At 40.5% G+C, this 25359-nt stretch overlaps 1 protein-coding gene across 1 annotated transcript in view; it reads left to right on the top strand.

Moving 5' to 3' along the window:
* trio (trio Rho guanine nucleotide exchange factor) overlaps nt 1-25359 on the top strand; it is a 70181-nt gene that overhangs the window by 35135 nt on the left and 9687 nt on the right. The window contains exons 30-41 of the mRNA XM_013306608.1: nt 2222-2525; nt 16474-16540; nt 18896-19028; nt 19144-19260; nt 19560-19619; nt 19734-19817; nt 20536-20748; nt 20882-20979; nt 21232-21424; nt 22793-22990; nt 24183-24368; nt 24626-24861. Coding sequence (XP_013162062.1) covers nt 2222-2525; nt 16474-16540; nt 18896-19028; nt 19144-19260; nt 19560-19619; nt 19734-19817; nt 20536-20748; nt 20882-20979; nt 21232-21424; nt 22793-22990; nt 24183-24368; nt 24626-24861 — 1889 coding nt within the window. The remainder of the gene's footprint in view (nt 1-2221; nt 2526-16473; nt 16541-18895; nt 19029-19143; nt 19261-19559; nt 19620-19733; nt 19818-20535; nt 20749-20881; nt 20980-21231; nt 21425-22792; nt 22991-24182; nt 24369-24625; nt 24862-25359) is intronic.

The following is a 25359-nucleotide window of genomic DNA, read 5'->3' as shown; positions in this document are numbered from 1 at the left end:
TTCGAATTCATCTTCAAATAAAGTTCGTCAAAGACTTTTAGCTATTGAAGCGTTTAAATGGTTTACAGAACGGAAACTGTTTTATTTTATAACATAAAAATGTTTAATTAGTCTAGTACCCAGTCACGCCGAAGCGTCGATCGATCGATCGATCGATCGAGTCACATTTTATACAGAATTGATTGTACGCCACAGGTAGGTCGGTGTGCTGAACACGTTATTATAGAAAAGATGAGCCGATCGAGAGCGGTGAAGTAGTACTACAAAATGAGGAAGATGAATGTTGATCTCACGTGTCATATCATCTACTCCTTCACTGCTTTCTTGTTTAATAATAATTTGATACCGAGTGCAAACTACAAGCTATAAAAGTGATCTGTTCTTCGTTTTTAATAATCCTTCAATGAACGACGTTCCACCCCCTTTTAAAATATTTAAATAGAAAAACTGACACCAAGTAAGTCAAGGAAGAAATAATTAAGCGGTGGCTTTCTTCAATAACACTAGCATCATAATTAACAAACGCTTATTAAATGTCAAAATTCAATCAAATAAATTTGTTGGAGAAGAACAAGAAAAGCTTGACGACTGGAGTGGAGCCGCGGCGGTGTAACGCGGCATTTCCGGAGGGATCCTTTGCCTCGTAATACACATTTCCTCTTTTCCGACAAATATATATCGAACCTTATCGTTTTACGTCTGCAGAACGTTTAAGATACCTAATGCTATTACATTTCAATATTGGTAACGGCGCACAATATTTCCATTTGGCGGCGCGCACGTTCTCTACTGTTACATGGCCCTCTATACGTTTGTTTCATTGTGACTGTAAGGCCTTATCGATGCCTTATCTCATATTGCTAAATTCGTTTATCTATAAGCTCGACGTATTGACTTGAATCGAGAGCCGTGCCTCGCCCGCGAGCTGCTCCTCTACTTTCATGGCACATTTACGTGAATTCTTTATGTACACACGGACATAAAAATTCATGAATAATAATTTACGGACGATTCAGTGTCAATTAGTCATAATCTAGTATCGATTGTTTTACATGGACTGTCATGATGGAAAACAAAAAAGAAACATTTTACTTTTCAGTAATATGTGGACGGAAAATGGATTCCTTCAGTAAGAATGTTATGGAAAATGGAAAACAAACTGATCCCTTGGCAGACTTATTATCATCACTGTACGTCATATATATACCAACAAGGCTAAATTTTCGTCACATTAAGAATCAAAGAAGTATATGTAGTGCAAATAGTGTATTTACAACTCGCAGCACAATGCGGCTAATCTCACCGCTGCGCTTTTACATCGTTCTTACACTTTTAGGTTAATTATTATATTTAATATGCATAAAATCATGTTACAAAAACCTTCGATATCTAATTAATCAAATAATGAAGGTATATCTGTATATCATTTTAGTGTAAGCTTCCGTATCAATAATGATCTAAACACGAATCGATACACAATAAGTACGCGACTCCCGGCGTCCACGTTTTTTTTACAAAATATATATACAGTTACAGTTAAAAGAACTCTTGTAACGATTAAATAACTAATTGGCTACCGGGGACTCGGACGAAGGTGGCGGGGCGGCACGGCGTGGCGGTGGGGCGGCCGCCAAGCCGGCTTGGTACGCTCAAAGCGGCTTTGTGAAATGTTACTTCCACTTTGATGCTGGACGTTTTCCCGTTCGAAAGCCTGGCGTTTTTAGAATTCATATTTGTTATACTCCATATTTTCCTCATTATGAGAACATATCTAGGGGCGTATAAGTCGGAATTCCGTTTTCAGTGAAGAACTAATCCGGCATGTAAATGTTTTGTATTCTCACTAATTCATTTTATCTTCATAGATTGGCTATGGACCATTAAAATAATCCTAATATTTCTTTATATTATTGTAAATGCGAACCTTTAGGTGAATGAATAGATAGGCTACTTATTAAGTTTGTTTTTAATTCCACGCGGATGGAGTCACGGGCGGCAGCTAGTAATAGATAAAATTTATGATTTCGGTGAAATCCCATTACTCTGCATTCATATTTGATAATTTCAAGTTCCGGATGAAGCTCTGAACAGCATTATACATTCACTTTATGGTATAAACCAGTCGGCGAATACTATGAATTATAAAATAACCACATGTTCTGTACGAACATGACTAATGCTTTTTTGAAATATGAAATGAAACAAAAAAAAATTGTTGTAGGCCGTTCCCGAGACGCAGATGAGCTGGGTGGTGGCGGAGCACACGGCCGCGTCCGCCGGTGAGCTGAGCGTGAGCAAGGGCCAGCAGGTGGAGCTGGTGGAGCCGTGGGCGGCACGCGCCGAGTGGTGGGTGGTGCGCGTGCCTGGCACGGGGGAGGCAGCGCAGGGCGCGGTGCCGGTGCACGTGCTCAAGCCGCAGCCGCAGCCGCACACGCAGCCCCCGCCCGCGCCGCACACGCACCGCAAGACCTCGCCCTCGCCCTCGCCCTCGCGCCGCCCGCTCGCACAGCCCGACGAACCCTTAGGTAACAATATCTTTACTTGTCATATACAGGATTGCCGCGAACATTGAGATGGTTGGTTACATCCAAAGATACATGTATATCACGGCGGTTTCCATGCATTCCCTTCGAGAAAACAGATGCGACAACATGTGTCAACACAATCGCTGCATTGGAAACCCACAGTTATCAATATATTTATTTGTTATCTATTTACAAAAAAACATGCACTTGCTATTTGTAAGGTCTTTAACAGTTTTTTTTGTATATAGAAATAACAGTAAAAAGCAGTCAAACAATTTTTCAACAAAATTTTAAAACATATTAATTTTTATTTAAAAAAACATAATTTTTTCTATCCAAAAACGTTACTGCGCGAATTCTACGAATTGAACGTTACAAATTACTACCCGTTGGCTCGCTTCGCTTTTTACTTATTTAAACATGTATGGTATTAGAAGAACAATTTTTAATATGATGATGATACCATTAAAACCTTGGAAAAAGCTATACGGGCGGACATTTAGTACTCGCCTGTGTCGGCTCCTTGCTTGTCACTTAATAAGGCGTAAGTTTTGCGTCAGAGTGCGGCCCTCCGCTTTCGAGCGTGCCGCCAAGTGTCGCCCTCTTCCACTCGACCGCTCCCTACTTTCTAATAGCTCCACTGACATATAGCCTTTTAAAAGATATTGTATATTTACGTGTATGTAATAGCAGACCGAAATCATTTAAAATGTCCATTCAATGTATATAATGTATGTTACAAACGTCCATATAACAAGGCAAGCGGCAGCAGCAGCGGTAGGTAGAGGTAGCGACGGAGAGCGAATCACCATCACAGTTTGCGATATCGATGAGTAACGTTGGCCGACGAATTAATTGAATATTTGCCGGTGAATTAGGCAGCGCAAAATACCAGACCTATTCTGACGGCCGGTAATACTGTTTAATTACATTCCAGTATTCATTTGTATCAAAATGTGCTTATTTTGTAAACGCGCAGGGTGCTCAATATTCGTTATGATCAGTCTCTGTCCGGATTATTGTTCATTAGCTCCCTATACCACGGTGTAGGGATCAGACTTAATTAATACATACTTAAAATTTTGCCATGATTGATTTGGCAAATGATTTCATTTCAATGTTTATCAATACAAATATCATAAACAGAAAATATATTTATTTTTGTATGTTACAAGTAACTGACAGACTACTGGATCCATTTCAAAAACGCTTTAGGAATTAAAAAGGTACATTATCGTGCATACGTATGTATTAGGTGCGTGCTGTATGACATCTAACCTCTGTGACATCGTATTGTCTAAGTCGCTTAGCGACTTATGTCACCAGGTTTCGAAGATTTACGTTTCCTTGTGTACAACCGCTCTACTGTTGTGGAAGCGAAGCGGGGATTTTGCCGTTTATCCGAGCGAGTTTATGCACTTCAACATAAAAGAAAAATTTTGCGCCCAATCAAGTAGTCCCATCAAACAAAGAAACTTCCATACAGGGCCCCAAGATTCCGGCAACCGATCACGATTCTATGTAAGAGAAATCTGAGCTCGTTACAGAGTTTTGAGGAAATTAAGTGCACAAAAATCTATTTTTCAATAATCCGAACATTTGCAAGTGTGTACGGGCTTTCACATGAAACGTGGCCGATCATAAATTCCAGTAAAAAAATCCGTGGATCTTAGTTCTACATCTATGCGAAATTTTATCGAGATTCGTTTAGCCATTCTGGAGTTACCTGCTGAAAAACATTTAACATCCATCCATGTAAACATTCGCATTTATATTATTCGTAAGAATTAACAATAGGGGGTGCTTATTACTCGGCCACCCCTGATCTACTTTGCAAACATCATTCAATATTACGATACAAATGTACGCGTATTTCACTAAATCTGTACGTCTGAAATGTACTGCTTTCATTGCACTGCATTGTATGCGGCGCATATTTGGTGGAGTACTGACGCCGGCCGCCTCCACCCGCCGCCTCCACCCGCCTCCACCCGCCGCCGGGGTGAAACGTTCCAGCGACTAATTGATAGACCGTTCTATGATTGAATTCACCTCCGTGTTTGGAGTTTCCTTTTTGAATTTCCTATCGCTGCTCAATGCCCATTGAACTGTGAAAACTATATAATAATTCGAATCTATTCTATTTATTCTATTTCTATTGGCCGATTCAAAAAGGAGTAAGTAGGTTCTCAATTCCTCTGTATGTTTTTTATTGTTGATGACGCGACGAAGGCGTTTGTTGCAAATTGTGTAGACGATTAAACTTTGCAACATTTTGTGGCTGCTTAAAGATAAGCAACACAATTATCTTAACTTTTGAGCATCAATCCTCCTTATTTAATGTACGACAAACGGCAACAATTGTTTGGAACCGGAATCACAATTGAGGCGTTCGTACAGTAGGCAACGTAAATCTTCGAATCACGGTGATTGTAGTCGGTAAACAATTAATGCAATACAGTGAGATAGTACCTACCTAGTTATCATGATATTTGTGAGAAAAGCAGTGACTACTCATGTCGATGATTCTATAGTGCGTGCGGACCGCGCGCTACTCGCTACTCGCACGCGACACAAGTGTTTTCCTACTTGTTGTCGTTACTTTAATATCCGATATGTATTTCATTATTTTGTATTGTCTGCGAAGATAAATGTATGCCAAATGCATCCATACTGTATATTTTTCCCAAATTCACAGAGATAAAGATAAAGAAATGCCTCTGCTCACTATACTGACGCATATAGAAATAACCACTTTTTCGCATAAGAAAAGGAGTAAGTTGCCATGTTTATAGGTATACAGAATATTCCCCATATTCGCACAATTTGTAAACCAAAAGCACCGGCAGTTTGTAGTAATATAATATTAATTAATAAGGTATGTATGTAACTATATTACTATGAGATATATATACTTGTGAAGGAAGCAATTAATGTAGAATTAGTAATGGAACGGGCGAGCGAGCGAGTCAATCGCATATTGGTTTTGGTAGATACGCGTACCATGTATGTATGTAATCGCTACATGTATTCAGCTTGCCAGCTTTGACGGCTGAATATGGATTACTGTGAATGCACTAATCGATGGAGAGTGATACAAGTGCCGCTGCCGTGCCGGCCTTACGTTTCACTACACTCGATACTACCTACCACTTGCCAAATTACAAAGGGAAAATGGTTCACTCGGCGGAATGCCGCCATCTTAGTCATCAATTACCACAGCTTTGTCTATATAACATGTTACAGATGGCACCAAGGGTAATACGACCCCATACTTAATGGGCCCAAAAAATAACTCCTTAAAGACTTTTCGGGGCCCAGCAAAATGGAGACATATAATGTTTACATGTTCGTAATCCATAATAATAAAATAAAATGTTGGTATGCTTGTCCCCCATACGTTAATTACTGAACAGTATTTGAATAGGCTTTGCTAAGTTGTTTGTTAAGAAAAAGTTAGCCATTATTTAGATCGAGGATCCTATTTTTAATGTAGAAGAGCGGGAAGACGTCGTAATTTGTTTTCTCTCTCCAAAGACCGCCAGCATATTACAAACTAAATCGTGTGTGGAAGTTTTCTTAACTTTGGCATTTTAAAATGATTAAAGACCGTCCGCTTTACCGATACTAAATGAAGCTTTTTTAAAAAGTTTCCCAATGTCCGCCCACGTTCATTTCAGTCTGACTTTTCTTTGAAGCGTGGAAAATACAAACCGAACTAGGTACAACATGGCAAGTTTAATTAAGAATCGACATCTAAAACTACTTTATAATTTTCTACGTCTTATGATGCTATTAAGCTTTTTAATTACTTTACCTTTGATAAGTGCAAATAATATAAAAACTTGATTTAATTTTTAATGCAAATCATTATTTAGTCGACTATGGCGGGGGGGAGCATGGAACTTCTTATTAAAATTATCTTAGATCGCGATGATGCACTGAATTGTCTTAACATAATGTACCTTATATACTTGCGATGTATCGGATGCTAAATCAAAATACCTTTCCTCGGATTCACTTCTACATAGATTGATTATTCAAACGCAACGTTGAGTATTACGAATCAAAATAAAATAGATATATAATGGAAAGTAGTAGAAATATGTACCGTGCAGTTCCCGTTCAGCGCACAGGGGAGAGAGAATTACAATTACAGGGTTACGACGTCGCCTCGCAACTCTCCTCCGTCTCCTTTGGAAATCGCTTCGACGAGCCCGATTTTGTTTACACTTTGTGAGCTGAGTTCGCCGATCGCCTCGTCTCGCCTCGTCTCGCTCAACTTTCACATCCATTTATGCCGCACTGATTGTTGGCCCCTGCCTGCAGACGATCCCATCCGCCTTCTCTAAATCAAACATCATATAATTTGTCTCAATTTCTTACTGTTTTATTTTACACGGTTTCCTCCATTTTTTCAAATATGATGTGAGCAATGATACAAGTTGTCCGATGTTTGTGCAGACATAGCAACACAAGGAGTCAAATAAACAAGCCAATATTATTACCCAATACCAGTTTTAATTATTTCCCTTGAAAGTAATATTGGCAAATAATTCAGATACACAGAAAATCTGTTGTCTGCTTTGTTGGCCCTCTAACTATGTGATTTCCTAAGTCATGTAAACTGGTGTATCTTACGTGACGTACTTAGTACGTCGGCTAGTTCATGTTCCCGAGTCTAGATCCGCATTAACCTGTTAATACAAGTTAATAAATCATAATTGATTTGTTTTATCTTTTATCTACTTTATACGCCAAAAACAAATCATTGGAAAGGTCAATTCTCACGGACGAGCAACTCGGACCCCCAGAAGACTTCTCTATTTAATGATTTTTTACATCGTGTCAATAACTGACTAAAGATTCGGAGACAAAGACCAAAGTGTCTCCATTTATGTAAGTACATACATACATACATACATACATACATACATAAACTACAGTTACTTTTTTAACAATTACCGAAATATCATTTAATATAAAGTTTGCATAATAATATGTTTTAAAGTCGGTCTTCATTTACATAGCTTAGTAATTTTGATACTAGGGAGGGCTGAAATGTATTAAAACAGTACGATGTGAGCCACGGCATGATCAAAGAAGAGCGAGGATAAGGCCGCGCCCGAGGCGCTAAATGCAATCAACGCTGCGTTTATACTCCCCGGACTATTTATATTGCACCGCACTTAGCGTCTCCTTCTTACATAACAATTATTTACTTCCAGAAGATGATATTTAGCATTCATTCAATTAGGTATTTATACCTAAAGATGATTCCATTCACGGCTCTTCTTCCACACAGAGGACTTCATCATGTTTGCTACATGCTGTTGCTCGCAACTTCGTCCGCGAGAAATTATAACAATTTTTTTTTATTTGCTTTAAATACAGAAACTTAAATTTTTGAGATACAAATGTTATATAACTATTTATATCTATTGCATTGTCATTAACCAAAGAACATTCTTATTTAACTTGTAAGTACGTGAGTAATTTTTATTTGGGGTTAAAGAGCAGGCTACAGGCTTCTGACCGACTGTTCAACGACCACTAACTACTGAATGTTAACGATGAAAGCTCGTCCACCACCGCAACCGCCGCGCCGCGATTAACAAGCATCGCCTATACGCTTATATCGCTCGAGAGAGATTGGAAACTTTTTACAGCACTATTCATGTGCCACGATATTTAGCGTATATTTGTGTATTTTGAAATATAACATGTATTTTTTGCAACAAGTTACGATATTTTTAATTGCAAGACAAATAACACGTTGACCTAATAAATGTGGAGAAAAATGAAAATAGGTAGAACAACTCAACGGATCTCGCTAAGATTTAGGAAAATATATAGATTATAGAATGTTCTTCCTTCCTCTTCACATATGCTGCAGTATTTATTTAATTCTGCTCGGACTGTCGACTTATAGAGGCTTTTTACAAAGTAAATTGATTTGGTTTGGCAACTAAAGAAATCTGAAGTTACTACCATTCAAATATAATTCAAACGAGGAGAAGTATTGTAGATATGATAATACAGAAAATCAAAATTCAATTAACATATTAGTAATAATCGTGGCGGCTTTGTTCCGGGATTCCTGCGAGGCGTCCGGATGCGTGCGGTGGATGCGAGTGGGCGTGCACTGCTGCATGGCACACCTCCCCGCTACTCGCCTCCGGCAAAGGGCACGCCTCCCGCGGGCTATGCGCCGCGAGCTACATCCGACGTCGTTCACAGCTCACAATTCCGCCAACATCCGGTGTGCTCGGACGCGTTATCCTCTCGCAATCGGTCGCCATGGGTTAGCGCCGGTGCCTCTAGCACACTACCTGCCGTAGCGCCGATTCTAGGGACACTTTGAACTTCATCGTCGGTTTTTTACATTTAGTATGGGCTAGTGTCCTGTAATAACATTCAAGATGTCCGGAACGGCGGGCGGCCTCGACACGGGAGGGGGCGATGGTACCGATTGTGCCAACGGCGGTGCCCCTCTGCCCGGTCGCAGATTTGTAAGCTCTCGAGCTTTAGCATTCAGAAACGCATACCGTCGCGTGGCTCGGTACTGGTCGCGCTCGAACTCTAACGGCGGCGAGGAGGCGGGCGCGAGCTGCGACGTCAGCGCGGGAGAGGCGAGCGCCAGCTCGAGCAGCAGCAACGGGGGCGAAGGAGCTCACGCCGAAAACGGTACTCAGTCAGGTAGCTGCTCCACTAGTACTTACTGTTTATTGTTCTTCTTCTTCCGAAAACATTAACACGTTCTATTGCGTTTTGTTCTGACGCGCGTTAAAAGTTTTCTTCAGCATCGAGCAAATTATATGTCTTGATGCCCTTTAAGACTTGAACCAATTTGTAGCAACAATCACTCGTGATGATTTTTTTTAAATATGTATAAATGAATTGCACTGTTATGTTGTTGATATGAATCTCTGAAATGTTTTATAAAACTTTCTAATAAATATATCCGAAGCTAGCGGAAATCTTGACCTCGGCAAGAATATTTGTTTTAATTTATAAAAACTTTATAATTTAATTATATTACATCATTAATTTCCGTCGTTTTCAGGATTCAGATCAGAACTTTTAGTTTATAATACTAACATATCATTTTGTTATTGCCAAGAATAAGAGTTTACTAAGTAGTATGTAAATTTGCAGTCTAAACTGTTCATGCAGTGCCATACCGCGATACAATAAGTAAGAAAAGGTTGCCAAAGAAGACGTTAATTGAACATGTAGAGGAGGGAAAAAACAATGTAGTTTTAGACATTATTAGTTAGAATCCTTTGGCGCGAATGGCTCGTTTTACTTACCAAGTCCAGTATCAGAATATCAGAGTATCATAAACGTCGACATTGGTCGACGTCGGTGTGAATTTAAACAACCCGCAACAGGCCAGCGTGGTTGACTATAACCTAATCACTCTTAACTTAGGTTAGGCTCCGAGCCCTTCAGTGGAGACGTGTAGCGAGCTGATTATGATGATGTACCGCGTAAACCGGTTATTCTAGTATCTCCGTGTATGTGACAACCAGCCCATGAGAGACATCTCGGACGACTCGACCAATTCGCATGGTAGTTAAAAGTTAATTGTTATCTTATTATTTAGTTCATGTCTAACTCAAGGGCGCGTGTTTACATTAGCCTCGAGGCGTTTGCGCGATCGAACTTTTCAAACCGGTTAAACTTTCTTGACGTCTCGAATAAATCGCAAGATTCACCGCTGGTTAGTGCTTGTTCTTATGTTACTCAGGGGCGCGGGCGCAGTCATGAAATTTCATACATATGACTTTGTATAAGAGTGTTCACACTGAATGCGCGAGCGAAGGTGCGGCGCGAGCGAACTAAAGAAGGTCGTGTGTGCCGTCCTAGCGATAATTTCAAACATGAAACAATTATATATGTCGAATTACAAGGGGCGCCCGATTAGCCAAGGGCGGGAATACCGCGGGTGCACATAAAATAAACAAATTTATTTATTTATTTGGTTCGTCAACAAAAGTACATGTATTCTTATATACATTTTAGGCACTATTACAAAAAGTTTCAAGAAACATGTAATTTCACTTACAGACAAACACATCATGTATAAAGTATTGGTGCATAAACAATTTTTAATAGTGGTAGAGCCCGCTTTAACATCTTCGCACGAATTGGCTCGGCTCTCCCGCTGAAATACCACAACCACACAGAAGACAGGCGACAAGTGGAAGCAATTCCGCGTTTCGTCTGATGAGTGTGCGTCCCGGAGGTCTTATTTAGTCCTCTTTCCCTTCCCACCCTTTTTATTATAAGGTAAGGATGGGAAGTGGAAGTGGAAGTGAACTTTCCGGATGTGAGGATGCTTGGAAAGGGAAAATATTTTCTTTCTGTGCATCCTCTTCTCCGTCGATTAAAGGTAGGCAACGCATATGCAATTGCGTATGTCTATGGGCAACGGTCGCTTCGCTATTTTAGCGATTTCGGGTGGCCGCTCGCTCGTTTGCCACCTTATGATATAAAAAAAAGAAAAAAAAGAGCAAAAGAGTATGAAAATAGAGTAAATTACAAACAATATTAAACTAAAAAATCTGAATTAAATGAGTAAGTATTTAAACTAAATGTAAATTAAACCAAAATTAAAAGCGTGTATACAACAATATACATACTTTCGCATAACAAGAAACAGAATGTTAGACGTGTGCGACTTCACTAGGATTCAATACACCAACTATTTTTGATTTAAATATGGGTAATTTGTCATGGAATATATCGATGGAGCTATCGTTATTTATGTATAAAATGCTGCAGTAATCTGCACAACCTCGGAATTAGATAATGGTAGCCCAAATTTGTTTTATATGTTCTGTGGGTTAGGATGGACTTAAAAAATGATGACAAATATAAAAAAGATATAAGCGAAAGCATTATAAAAGTCATTAGATAATTTTATTTATTAAAATATATATGTAAATGTTGAGAACAGATAAACAACGTAATACAATTACAATAACAAAGTCCAGGACCAATAAAAAACAGTTTTAAACAGTGAAAGGTTGATAACTGTTGGAGAGTTAAGTGGCACGTTATCAACGTCGACGTGGTCATGCCGCCGCTACTATGTTTATTTTAAACTAGCCGCCGCACCGCACCGCACCGCACCGCGCCTTGCTGTTTGTTTGTTTATCAGAAAGGCCATGGCATTGTTGCAGCCGTCTGATTCAGTCTGCTCTCGGCGCGCGTCCCCAAACTTCCTCTCCATAACTAGATCTCACTTCCGTACAACTCCAATTCATTAATTCTCTTTCTCAATTATTTCTATCCAACCAACTGTAATATTTTCTAAACAAAAATACCAAAAAACTAATTACAATAAAAATGTTGGACTATCTTTTGTGGTAGTCAATTATACGCAGTCCCTCATTGATAAATTAATATGATATCATTTTCAAAGACATAACCTATTTGATGAATGTAAATGTCGCGTTCGTATAACAGGCTAAATTGTATAAATCTCAAATTAAAAAAACATGTGCCTCGTAAAGAAATTAAATAATAAAGAATGTGGTGTTGATGTTTGCGTGAACATTGGGAGATTCGCACGCGGGCGGGGGGGCGGCGGGCGAGTCGAGGGGCGATGCTATAAAATATAGCAGGCGAGGCGTGCGGCGCGGTGGCGAGGGCGCGGGTGCGCGCGCGACCGCTTCCATATATGAAATTGAATGGGTCGTCGCACGAGGCTTGCACAGTAATGTGGCGCTAGCGGGCTAGCGGGCGGCAGTGGGCCCGCGACGCGACCGAGCCTCGCTCGTTCCGCGCTTCACCGCTCCACTGCACCATCACACGCAGCTCGCAGCTCGCCTGCGGCATCTTCATGGTGACCACCACTCCCATGGACCGCTGTCGTGGTAAGCTCGTATCATGCCCCTGTACCCCATTTCTCTCGTCGCCGCGCCGTTTAGGTGCATGCACCCTGCCTGACAATACCATCCTCTACATGATAACAGTTATTTATAATAATTACGACGCGATATCGAACTTCACTGTTGATTGTTATTAAAAATATGTGTTTTCGTGACAAATATAACATCACTAGGAGAATGCGTAATTTCTAAGCAGGTCTGTAAATTACTGTTTCCCATTTGGCCGATCGATCCATTGGGATTTTTTGCCGTTTGATCTGTAGGACGATAGGCCAATTACTATGATAAGGATTACTATCATTTAACCATTTGTACAATACCAAGTATAATAACGTCCTTTACATTATTATGTTCCCGTATTGTATTCCCCACTGTATTACACGAACATCGTCATTTATAATATTGCAGCAAATGTTTACATGCGACTGCAATATAAATGTGCAACGTAGGTGTCGGGAATGTCGGCGGAAGCTGTGCAGCACTATGTTGTCGCAAGCGACGCAGGAACGACACACGTACACTTGTGGACGACAAATCATTAAATGTGTTGAATGTATGTGTCGAAGATGTAAGCGACCATGTTTACAATGCCTGTGAATAAATATTGATGCGACGCGCCGAGTAAACATTGTACAATGTATCGGCTCGAGTTGCGAATCAGTCTCCCACAACACAACACAAGAGATAGAACGAACCAAGCACACAGGTTTCACAATGCGCGCCACGTGTACAGCTATCCCGGCGCGATTCCCAGCTTTGATACACATATTATTTTAATCCGCAGCTATGTGTGTCATAATATATTATACGACTATTTTAAAGGTGTATCCGTATAGTAGTGAAAAATGTTTATTGTTAATCCACTTAAAGATCCACTAACTTAAAGTACTACCTCTTATAGAACTTTGCTCTTTTCACCTTATGTGGCTCTCTCTAACCAGTTGGACTAAAGGACCGACACAAAAGGCAATTATTTAGGAAACCGTGCGTAATGTTCCATAAGTTCCTTTCTCTGCGGCCCCGACCACTGCTTGCTTGAGTCAGACGCTGCATGAAATGCCTTTATTTTTATAATTTAATTTAGCACTCTATTTCACTGACCTCCTTTTTATTATTATTAAATTTGATATATAATTATTTTCGCACTTGCTCTGTACTATTTTATATTTACGCCACAGTTGTGAGTCTGTGGCTGTCTTCCTTAGAAACACCTATACAAGATTATCATTCGCCTGATTCATTTTAATAAATATATACAGGAATAATATCTTTACGGGTGCTTCGTCAGCACGACGACCACGCCATCAAAATCAAAGCACCGCAACGATTCAAATGCACTTACAATGTCGACCTTTACCTAATTTTTCCTAATTCGATAGGAAGCCGCTACGGTACTGGCAATGTCTCGTAGAGGGTGCAAACATTGCTTGTTATATTGGAACAACATTCACTGTACTTTCATGAACTGTTGAAAAACATTTTATTTTCAAAGAGGCTAATCTTACAATTGCAAACAAGTCGCTTATAATCACAGTAAAGTTCTCGCTTTTTGATGTGCAATGTGCTGCTCGCTCGGAAACCATCACTGGCATTTGCACTGGAACCGGCACGTAGTTATTTAATTAATTTTTTAAATATTTCGATATCGAGCGCGAGTCGGAAATGCCTCGTAGCAATGGCGGCGTCAATAAATTATTTATTAAAAATTCTTTTAGCGCGCTCGGTCTTATACTCGTATGTAATACGCGGCTTTGTATAAGTAAATATAATCTCAATATATATATATATATAGATTCTTTATTCAGTTTGACTTTATTTTGTTTCATTATTATTAATTACTTAGTAGTATTTACTTTAACTCTCAAAATGTAATTTTTTTTCAATTGTAATTTGAATTGTGAAAATTATATTTTGGGAGAAGAGGAATAAGCTACCGAAGATATGAAGAAGTATAAAATAGATGAGTAGGTATAGGTGGCGGCTCACGGGTCGCGGCTTGCACCGGCCACCGTGGCTTGGTGCGTGCCACACACTCGTATTGTATACATTGCATGCGGCATCTCATTGCAGCACATACCCCGAGTGACGTCATATTTGTTTACATATAATTTTGATCCATATTGCTGCGAGGAAATATATTACGATACGAGGAAATAATTGGGCTAGGCGCCAAGCTGGTTGGCACGTATTCCAATGTGTTAGAAATAGAATAGAGTTAGAGTGATAAGCACTTTCATCACCTTTTGTTGACCGTGTTACGCTAATGCCCTTATTGAATCATTTTACTTTGACCGCCTGAAAACAAGAAATTGTTTTTAGGTGGTCAAAGTAAAATGCTTTTTCTGTAACTTTATTAACAAGTAACAGCCAATAGAGATGAACTGTTGTTTGATACCAAAAATGTTAACAAACCGACACATTCGGGGCTTAGGACAAGTATTTTGGTATATTAAGGCAAAATTTCTGTGGGATGTTTTGGCTTTTATTTTATTACTGCGAAAAATCGTAAGTACTTCTGGCAGTGGTAACATTAGTTGTTTATACTCAATGATTCAAAATCTACAGATGCCACACTTTTAACAAACTTTTAATTAGAGTCACGTGTCTCGTTTGTCATCAAATCTTGCAAATAACATGGTGCTATTTGAAGGTCATAAGGTCTTCGCAATCAAACGATACATCATCATCGAGATTGGGCTTATCTTGGCGACCTTTTTTAATTTGTTTTAATTCTTTTAAAAACGAGTAAATAACAATAGTTTGTAACCCAACATGACTTATATACTTGTAACGATAAAATATTAGGGTTTTTATAACTCAATTCAATCGCTCAAATTAAAATTTAATAATATATCCACATTATAATATACGCTATGTGTTATAAAGTAATTAAATGATTAACATATTTACAATTTTTGTAATGATAATTTAATTGGAGTGCAACTCGCTGACAATGCACAGAGAAAATGCATCGGCGCGGCGGCGGAGAGGCACTATATAGAGCGCCCGAGCTGAGTTAATAAATCACTCAGCTATTAGCTTGTTACACTCGTTATTATTTGTACTTCTCTTGGTCCACATTTTGGCACACCTAAGGTCCTCCGTTATGGAGGTAATCTCGAGATAAAATCTTTTACCTATTTACCAATAATTTTTCATCGGTATATTGACCCTTTGAAAGCCTAGCGAATACTGCATCTCCTTGTCTCGTATGCAAAAAACGTATGGCTTGCAACACTATATCGATATGACCAAAATGTAACATTGATACTATGATTTTTTAATACACTGTACTGCACACACTCATTCCTGTAATAGAAGGTAGTTTTTTTATATAATACTAAGGCATGGTACCATAAGGTGGCAAACAAACAAGTGGCCATGTGAATTTGCCGAAATAGACTGCAGACTGCTGCGTACTGTGAGATTGACGCGTCACAAGTAGACACGGCAATGTTGCTCTGGCAACAGCCGCACCGGCCGCGGCGAGTGGCGAGGTCCGACCGCATTGGTGGATTTGTATCTATTTCTAGGTGACGGCGACGGCACGAAACGCTCATCGACGAGTGCATGTGATTGCATTCTGTGTCGCTGGGTGACGCGGAGCGCTGTCCAATCTATCGCTCCCTAGTCGCTCCCCCATTGCGTTTTATCTCCAAAGCGATTGACGTATCCTCGCACCGTGTACTTAATAAAATAATGATGACACTTTATCGTGGTCTATTTTCTCGTGATTGGATTCGCACAACCGAATCTCAGCCGTATGTGTAGAGACGGCGCGGTCTCTTCTAGTAGTACTCTTCCTCTTCGCGACGAGTAAATAGTACACTTGATTTGAGGTTGCGCTAAAACAACAAACAATACCTTAGCTACAGTTACAACGACACCTTTAGCTGTCGTGAAATATTACGATTACTTGTACATGTTCCCATGTACTCTGCTGCTTCATCTGCTGAATTCTCGAAAGTATACAATTATTTTGTACTTGCAAGTTGCATGCACTTTCAATCATTATTAGTTTATAGTAATAACAAATATTGTTTCAGACGCATCGAGCGATGCGACGGGCTCTGTGAGCGCAGCCAGCCCCGGCAAGCGACGTGGCTTCAGTGGGTGAGTGTTGCCTATCTCCTAAACACTTCCATCAGGATACTAAGCAAATTGTAATCCGTAAAAGTACAACATCTGGAGCGCGTATAAATTATTGTAATTTTTTAATCTGTTTACAAAATTGTTTATCATTTATAACGGTGTAGTGGTGAAAGCGTCGTGTGAGTGACGTTAGTGGTGTATTCAACACACGTAATGTCGCTAACGTCGCGTCGCTTTTGGAAAACTTCGGAGCGAGCCGCTTATCAGTTCCCTTATAACTTGTCTTATCTAATCACCACTATTGTTGAACAGCGCACAATATGCCACTTCTATCGTTCGAGACATAGCTGTTATCTAGATTATTTTAAAAGAATATCGCGAACTCGATTATATTTCTCGAGTATAAGCGACGTCTGCGAGTAGAGGAAGGATGAAGGTGCGCGCCAGCCAGCGCACGGAGTGTTCGCCGCCTGCCCTTCCTGTACATTATAAAATAATCGTGGAACTGAAATACGTGTATGCGTTTAATCGCGCTCCTTGGTCGTGCCGTCGATAAGGCCGTTTGTGTTCATCTATTTGCGAGTGACGCGCTGGCTCGTTGGCTCGTTGAACGCTTTAAATACGAATTGTACGCGTTCTTGTGAAATGTCTATGTTTAATCAAGTAGTGTTCACAAAGTAAGTTACGGTGCCGTGTGTGTGTGCTTAGTTATTCCGACAGGTTGCAGTCGTTATTGCTGTTGCTGATGCAACACAATCTAACTTAGATTGTGTTTCCATGTTACGTCTAACTCTACGCCTTGGAGACTTAATTACACAACTTGGAAGCATATTTACCCTTCCGGCTGTACATAAGTAAAGGGTTTCAACAAATTGTTGTATATTATGTAAACATAAATCAAAGTATACATGTAGCTGCGTCGAATGGTGCCACAAAACGTACCTCACGTGCCCTAACCGCATCACTAGCCACAGGCACCTCACGTGCGCCACTCGCCTCACCTGCCACACGGACCTCACGCGCCCCTCGCGCCTCACCCGCCACACGTGCCTCACGTGCTTGACGCAAACTTCTTTCGAATGCCCTGCAATATTGTTCAAGAACTTTTCACAAAGTAGTTAAGGAAAAATTATGTCGTGTACTTTCACGTCTACATAAGTCTATATTCATCACAAATTTACACCGTGCTAATATTGTTGTTATTAGTGGAAAATCTCGTGACGTAACAGAAATATCTAGTTAAGAGTAGAAATACGAGTAGTTAGTTAGTTAGTTGTTTCTAAGAGATATTGGTTTCTTTTGCTCGGCCCACTGTTTGGAAGAACCGTTTAAATATTAGGTATTATTATCTGCGAGATCTGTTGAGATATAACATGTAGTCCGATTACTTAGGACACGGAAGCGTTTCATGGAGACGTCACATCAACATCTTTGTTGCCTCCTATTTCGAAGGGATGTTGGAAGCAGCGATCAACACATCATCTAATGTCGTTCGATAAATACTCAATCAGGTGTTATATAATATAAGAAAGAAAACATGGGTTATATGTAGCGGTACAGGGTATTTTTATGTACATTTTTCATTTCTGGAATACTTTGTATGCTGCGGGCAAGAAACTCGCGATGGCGAGAGCGAGAGCGGGGGGAGGGGGGGGGGGGCGGAGGGACGCCGAAGAGACGACGAATGAAAATTGATAAATAAAGAATTTATATTTAAAGTAATATAGCTTCCGAATAGAATTGATTCCAGTTTACTTCTTAATATATCCAAAACGTAATAAACTTGTTTCGATACACATTCTAGTATTGTTGTGATTTTTATTAAACTTTGTACCGACCATGTAACATAAAAGATTACAAGTGGAGACTTTATGTAGTATGTACTTAGGTAACGTATCGTCGCCTCTATCTACGGATAAACCAAGATTTAAATCGTATACATTGTGCCTATTGCTTCTTAGTTAATTATTTGGATAAACATAATATTAAGGCAAAAATATTTCTGTTCAACGTGTGTTTAGCTTTCTCACAACAATATTAACGGCCGTCCCGCTGATAGTTGCGAACAGTTGGCGGGGCTGCGGCGTCTTGTGGCGCCGAATGGCGGACAATCCCAGGGATGTGGTTGAGGTGTCTTGTTACAAAACTATCGGATGCCGCGACTCCGCGGTGCCTTCGGACCGTTAGCGGTCGGCAATACGAAACCCGTGAATGCCTAAACTTTCAATTTAAACTAATTATATTGGTTTATGTATAAAACATTTGTCTGCCAATAGACCAAATCTGTTAATCTGTATATTAGTCTCTTTAGTTAATTTACTTATATTAAATATCGACTTGATGAATTTCGTTGTTTAAAGTCGATGTATTTGGCAGACGGCGATGGTTGGGGCTCAAAGGAAAACAGTCACAGGGCAAAGCCGACAAAACATCGTCCGGCGGCCAAACACCCGCCCCCACGGACAAGCCCACACCACTGAAGAAAACACCGTCCGATAAGAAACTCCGTGTAAGTTTTCGTGCATATTAATTTATTTGTGATATAACGAAATGTTTGTGGCAATGTACAAAGCACCTACCTACACGTACTATGTGAGATATAGATGTTTATGCGTTGTGCACAGCTGCCGTACACGAGCGGCGAGGGTCGCGAGGAGCAGGGCAGCAGCAGCGCCGCGCTCGACGAGGGCGAGGACGATGTGCCCGAGCTGGAGCTACCGCCGCCCATGAAACCCATACAGGTATCGCAACCACTCTCACATTTACTGAAAATAAAAATGAAATGTCCTTAGAAGGCTGTTGTACGTCATCTATTTAAATGTACAAACAGCAAATGACAATGTATTATAATATTGGGTTAGGTTAGGGTCACAAACTACTGAACCGTTTTCAAATATTCTTGGGAAAGTGTTGGGAAGCTGCACTAATCTCAGGTGACATAACATATATTCATTACTAGGTTTTATTAATTCGGAAAACATAGAGGGCACAAATTAGGTATTGTTTGATGGCAGTGGCTGTATATTGTGTGGTTGTGCAGGACCCCCAGGCGGTGCTGCAGCAGGCGCCCACGCCGGCCACCGCTGCGCCCGCCACACGCGTTAGTATACTACCTTATTGCTCTATTGCTCCTACCTCCTCCCTCCTCCTACATCCACCTTCTTGTCACTAACCGGGTGCTCTGGTTCTTTAGATACTTGGGTAACTTTTTCAGAACTCCCTGGCTATGGATTCTCTGGATTCCAACGCGGGTCCGGCTGATATCGCAGAAATTGAACAAATTGTGAAAGAAAAAATGGTTCGATTAAAATTAATACATGTAGTGTGTTTGCACGACTTTCCTTTGTAAAGCTTTTACTGTCCATGAACCGGTCGGCGGGAACACACATACAACCACTTGTATATACACTACTTGCAATATATGCATTCAAATTTATATATCTACTTCTACCTACTCATTATTTTGTTAACATAAACCAATTTTATTCCCGATCACCGATTCTCGGCTAACGGACAGTGAAGCTTAAACGTTATCGCCTCAAAAATCCTTGCGGTTTTTTTGTTCAATAATTAGGTTTGTTTTTTATGTTGCGTGGAATATTGTGTACTTACTTAAACTATTTAGTTAGAGATCGTTTCATTGGAACATGTCACTAGATTGAACATTGTGATATTTGTTGAAAATATTTTTTTATATTATAATTGTATTATATTTTGTAGAATGCATTTTTATCTATGCTTGCTTGTTTTTTGCTTAGTCCTTTAAGTCTTGCGCTTAATTTATAAATGTCACTTCCACAGTGAGAAGTAATATTTAATATGAACAAGCAATATTCACTAGGCTCCTGTTTTAGTAAACAACTAATGAGTTTCATTGCTGCCGTCTGAGATATTTTCTTAATTTTGTATACTCGCTTAATAAGTTTGAAATTTTTCTTGACTTTTTTCATTATATTTGTTCTTTATCTATAAAATGTTGGAAATCAAAGTCCGCGTATACATATTCAACTGTACAGGAACAGCACGGTGGTGGATGTTTGGCGGGTGCGCACGTGGCGCCCGGCGTGGCAGAAGACGACCCCCCGCCCACGCCCCCCACACCGGGGCCCGACGACGTCGAGGCAATACTGAAGAAGCGCGACTACGTTCTGCGCGAGCTCGTCGACACCGAGGAGATCTACGTGTCCGACCTTCGACTCATCTGCGAAGGATATATCCGTCACATGGCGGTCAGTGTCTGAGAACTACTCTTGCATGAGAAAAACTTTCCCATATTTTCTGCATACTATATGTATATGTATTTGTATTACTTTATTTTATAAAATACTTGCCATAAATAATATTTTTGAATGTGGCCCACAGGACCCTACCGCGGAACCAGCGTTGCCTGAAAGCCTTCGCGACCGGCGCCATCGCATGATCTTTGGAAACATCGAGGCCATTTTCGAATGGCACCGCGAGTGAGTAACTCTTCTCTTATGTTTGATGTCTGTACGGGCGTGGGTGACGTGACACCGTACTACCTGGAACTACTATCGTCGCTCTACGCATCATTATTATAATTTGAATTTGAAGCGAATTTATTATGCCCGCTCTGCTTCCTGCGACTTCCCAAATTAATATTTTACTTGCGATTAAACATTAGTGAGTAGTGGCGCCGCGTTGTACTCGGTGGGAGGAGGCGATTCATTATGTGATTTTGTTCTGTGCAGTAAATTTTATCGCGAGTTGCTTGTCTGCGTCGAGAAGCCGGAGCTGCTGGGGCCGCTGTTCCGCCGCTTCCTGGAGAAGCGCATGTTCCTATACGAGGCGTATTGCCGTAACAAACCCGTCTCCGAGTACATCGTGTCCGAGCACGACCAGTACTTCCAGGAGCTCAGACAGAAGCTAAATCACAAGCTGCAGGTGCGGACCTTTCAAACTCGTACTAATATACATACGTGTGCGTGTACGTGTGCGTGGATCTGTGTGCTCACAATATTTTAAGTACGCAAAGAGGAGGCAGATGTACATATAAATTTATAAGCAGGTCGAAAGCGATAAATTCTATTATCGTTTGTGATTGTGCGCCATTAAAAGGCCACTGGAATTTGATTTAGTGCCTTTTCAAAATGTACATTTTCTTTTATTACGAGTTCTTTAGCTTTCTCGATCAATGTCTCGACGTTATCAAATTAAAATTGCTCAATTATTTAAAACCATTAAACGAACTGTTTTCTTATGTCAATTATTAGCGATGTTCGGACCGAAAGTACATAACATAGCAATCGTTGTATACATACCTTATCTAGATAGATCACCAACGTGACAGATGATATGACTATGTGATGTGTGATGGCGTTGCCTTTCATTGAGCACTAATTTAGTTGCTATTTCTCATACTTTTCAATGTAACACGATGTAATATAATGATGAAAATATCTCACTTGTATACAGAGTGACACATTAACCTTATATTCGTAATTGCACTTTACATCAAGCCATATTTTCGCTTTATGTTGCCGCTCGCTTGGGTGACACATTGGTGGGGTTCTAGGTTCAGCTTAGACAACGAAACCACCTGCCTGGCGCTCGCTTGAGCCTCAACCAGGTATTAGTATCGTTCCATAGGCCGGATCACATTGCGACAATGCTGGTACTAAATTTTAATCAAACTAATTATCAACAATTTGTAGTGGCGTGGATATACCAAATGTCGATAACAAACTTTTACGCAAATGGTATTGTTATATTCAATTGGCAAGGAATTACCAGAAGTGAAATGTGCTCGGCCTTTTATATTACATACTCGTTACGAATGTTGCGCGCCACTCACATGCCAACAGCCCGGTGCGTGGCGGGCGGCATGGCGCTTCTCTTACCGCCGCCTTGGTGCGGATGTATCCATCAATCCATGTATACTCCGCTACTCCTCACACCTCCACTACCTTTCACTAAAACACTTTAAATTCACATGTTGCTCAAACACAGCTTGAATGTTTTTAAAGTGTTTTAATATCTTCCTTTCTTGTTCCAATACTCACCTTGCATGGTAAACCTGTAGATTCGCAGAAGCCACACATTTACAGACAAACAATTCCTTTAATTTCTTATATTCATTTTGGGGGCGTTTATTTCGGTTTGTTAATTTTTTCACTAACACTCGAAATACACTGCACTATGATAAACACATCGCCGATCATTGTTGTGGCTTTGAGGTGTTGGCATGCGCGCCGTGTGCTCGCCCGGTATGCCAATGGGCTCGGACTTTACACAGTGCCCTTTCACTTTCAGCTGGGCGACCTCCTGATCAAGCCCATCCAACGCATACAAAAGTATCATCTCCTCGTCAAGAAAATCCTGGCGTACACACAGAGCGCCAACCAGCCGCCGGAGGTGGTGGCCGCAATAGAGGATGCGGTCCTGTGCACATCCATCATACCTAAAAACGCCAACGACATGATGGACGTCGGCCGCTTACAAGGATTCACGGTAACATTCCCTTTTACTTTAGTGGACACAATTCATTTTAATAATTTCCAACTTTACTTTCACTTTCTCGCCAATATTCGTGTAAGGCCCTGACGAGAGAGCCGCTGCTGTCGCGTTTAGTTCCTACAGAAAATATGTAAAAACATAGCCAGAAAAATGTCATAATGAAATAACATAGCAAGTTCAATGGCAATTTCAATAGGTAAAGAGTGTTGTGGCGCTAGTGAGCCGTCATTTAGCCCACGTAGCTTACTAGATGTCCATGTCTCGGTGTTATACTGAGGTGTAACAGTGGACCTAGCACGAATACTTGCGACAAGGGTCATCGTCTTGTCATACATAAAATTTGTCCAGCGTAAAGTACATCAACATATACTAATTTTGACGAGTTTGACTATGACGTTACGATAGATACGACATAATATCCGCAGAAATGCACAAACATATTGAATTCTATTGATACATCATAAATATAAATATGGAAGTCAAAGTAGCTTCGCGTATATTTAATACTAATCAAATTATATTTAAATATATTTTTTGTGTTTTTGTGACCTAATTTTATTAACATTTTCTCCGCGAATTTAATTTTTTTATACATATAGAATAAAAACAAACAGAAAATAGTAAAAAAGCTGCAGCTCAAATTGCGAAAATGAATAAATAATATTGCGAGAAATGTTTTTTATGAGTGCTTTGTCACTTTGCTTTGCTTATAAAATGATAAGTCCAGCTCGCAAATTCTCATTGAAACGTAAACCTTTCCACCCAGAGATGGAGGTAGGCGATCAGTCCATCTGCCCCAAGCTTGTCATGTTATGTCAGCATTCGGTAGGACGCGGTTATGCGGCTTACGGGTTGACCCGGCATTGCGACATTCAATTCTATCTAACCGAACGCTTAATAAACCAGGATAGACCATATTTTAAGTGATACTGTCAAATGTAAGTATTACTTTAATAACTGATTTCATGTCAGTGTGCTGGCATGTGAAAAAAGTTGATTACCTTTATGAAATTTGATGTATAAAATATGATATTTGATGAATACTCATTGGGTGCTTTGCGTTGCGGCAAACGAATCGATACAAACTTAGCAAGCGAGTACGGCAACCTATATATTATGTGGATGGGGCGTGGGTAAAGGAAGACTAAGGTTTAGCAAATGGTAATGGAGCGGCGCACTGTTGCAGGGCAACATTACGGCGCAGGGTAAGCTGCTGATGCAGGACCATATGACGGTGTCGGAGGCGGGCGGCGGGGACAAGGGCAAGGAGCTGCACGTGTTCCTCTTTGAGCAGTGTGTCATATTCAGCGAGCCCGTCGGCAAGCGCAGTCAGTTCGTCAGCCCCACGTACAACTACAAGGCACATGTACAGGTATACACGATACATGCACAATCTCCTCCTCGCTCTCGCAAACTAAACTATACAAACTTAATAAACTAAAAAATACAAGTAAATTATTTTCATGATGTTTGACTTTGAATTTTTTTCTTGCTTTCGGGTTGGTACATTCCATATATTAATAAATTTATGCACTTATTGTTAAACCCTAACTTGGACTTGAGCTTTATATAAAAGTTTAATCGCAACTGATCAACTAAATAGAATAACCTGATAAATGTTGGGTAAAGGTGAACAAGATGGAGGTGGAAGAGTTGGAGAACAGCGGTGCTTTCATAATCCACTCTGTGGACCCGAACAAGCCGAAGCAGTCGTTTGTGTGCCGCGCGCCGGAGCCGCGGCGGGCGCAGTGGGCCTCCACGTTGGCCACCATCCTGCGCTCGCAACGCATGTTCGGCGAGGCGCTCGAGAACCCCGCCGCGTACCTGCGCGATCTGCACCGCGACCAGGCGCGCGATCCCGCCAAGTAAGTACCATGCCCTCCCATCTACTCCACTCCACTCCACTCCATTGCGTCACCTTCCCTAACTACACTAACAAAATGCCAAGTAACATCTATCTATGTATTATAATACGTAATACTGTATGTTATGAAGTGATTGTATCAAGATATTGTAGGTGTTGTGTAGCAGTCGCTCTCCCCCCACATGGCATAGCGTGCAGAGCGAGGGGTGCTCACTGCGCACGCACTCACGCACGCACGCACGCACACTATGATGTTATATTATTTGTATTGCAGGTTTACATTTGTACGTCAATAAAGACGCGCAGACTGAAGAGAATAGCAACAATAGCATCACGACTGTACAATAAATGTCGCCGCTTTCATTTTATTTCTTCAATGTGATTTTGTTTGTGATGATCTTTGCTCTGTGCGCTTGTTCTAACTTAACTAACCGATGTTATTGGCGACATTTCATATCAAAATTATCAGTAGATGTTAGTTAGAGACAAGTATTTTATC

The sequence above is a fragment of the Papilio xuthus genome, unplaced genomic scaffold, assembly GCF_000836235.2.
Source record: "Papilio xuthus unplaced genomic scaffold, Pxut_1.1 DF828177.1, whole genome shotgun sequence".
Taxonomy (NCBI): domain Eukaryota; kingdom Metazoa; phylum Arthropoda; class Insecta; order Lepidoptera; family Papilionidae; genus Papilio; species Papilio xuthus.
This window is presented reverse-complemented; position numbering and strand designations above follow the sequence as displayed.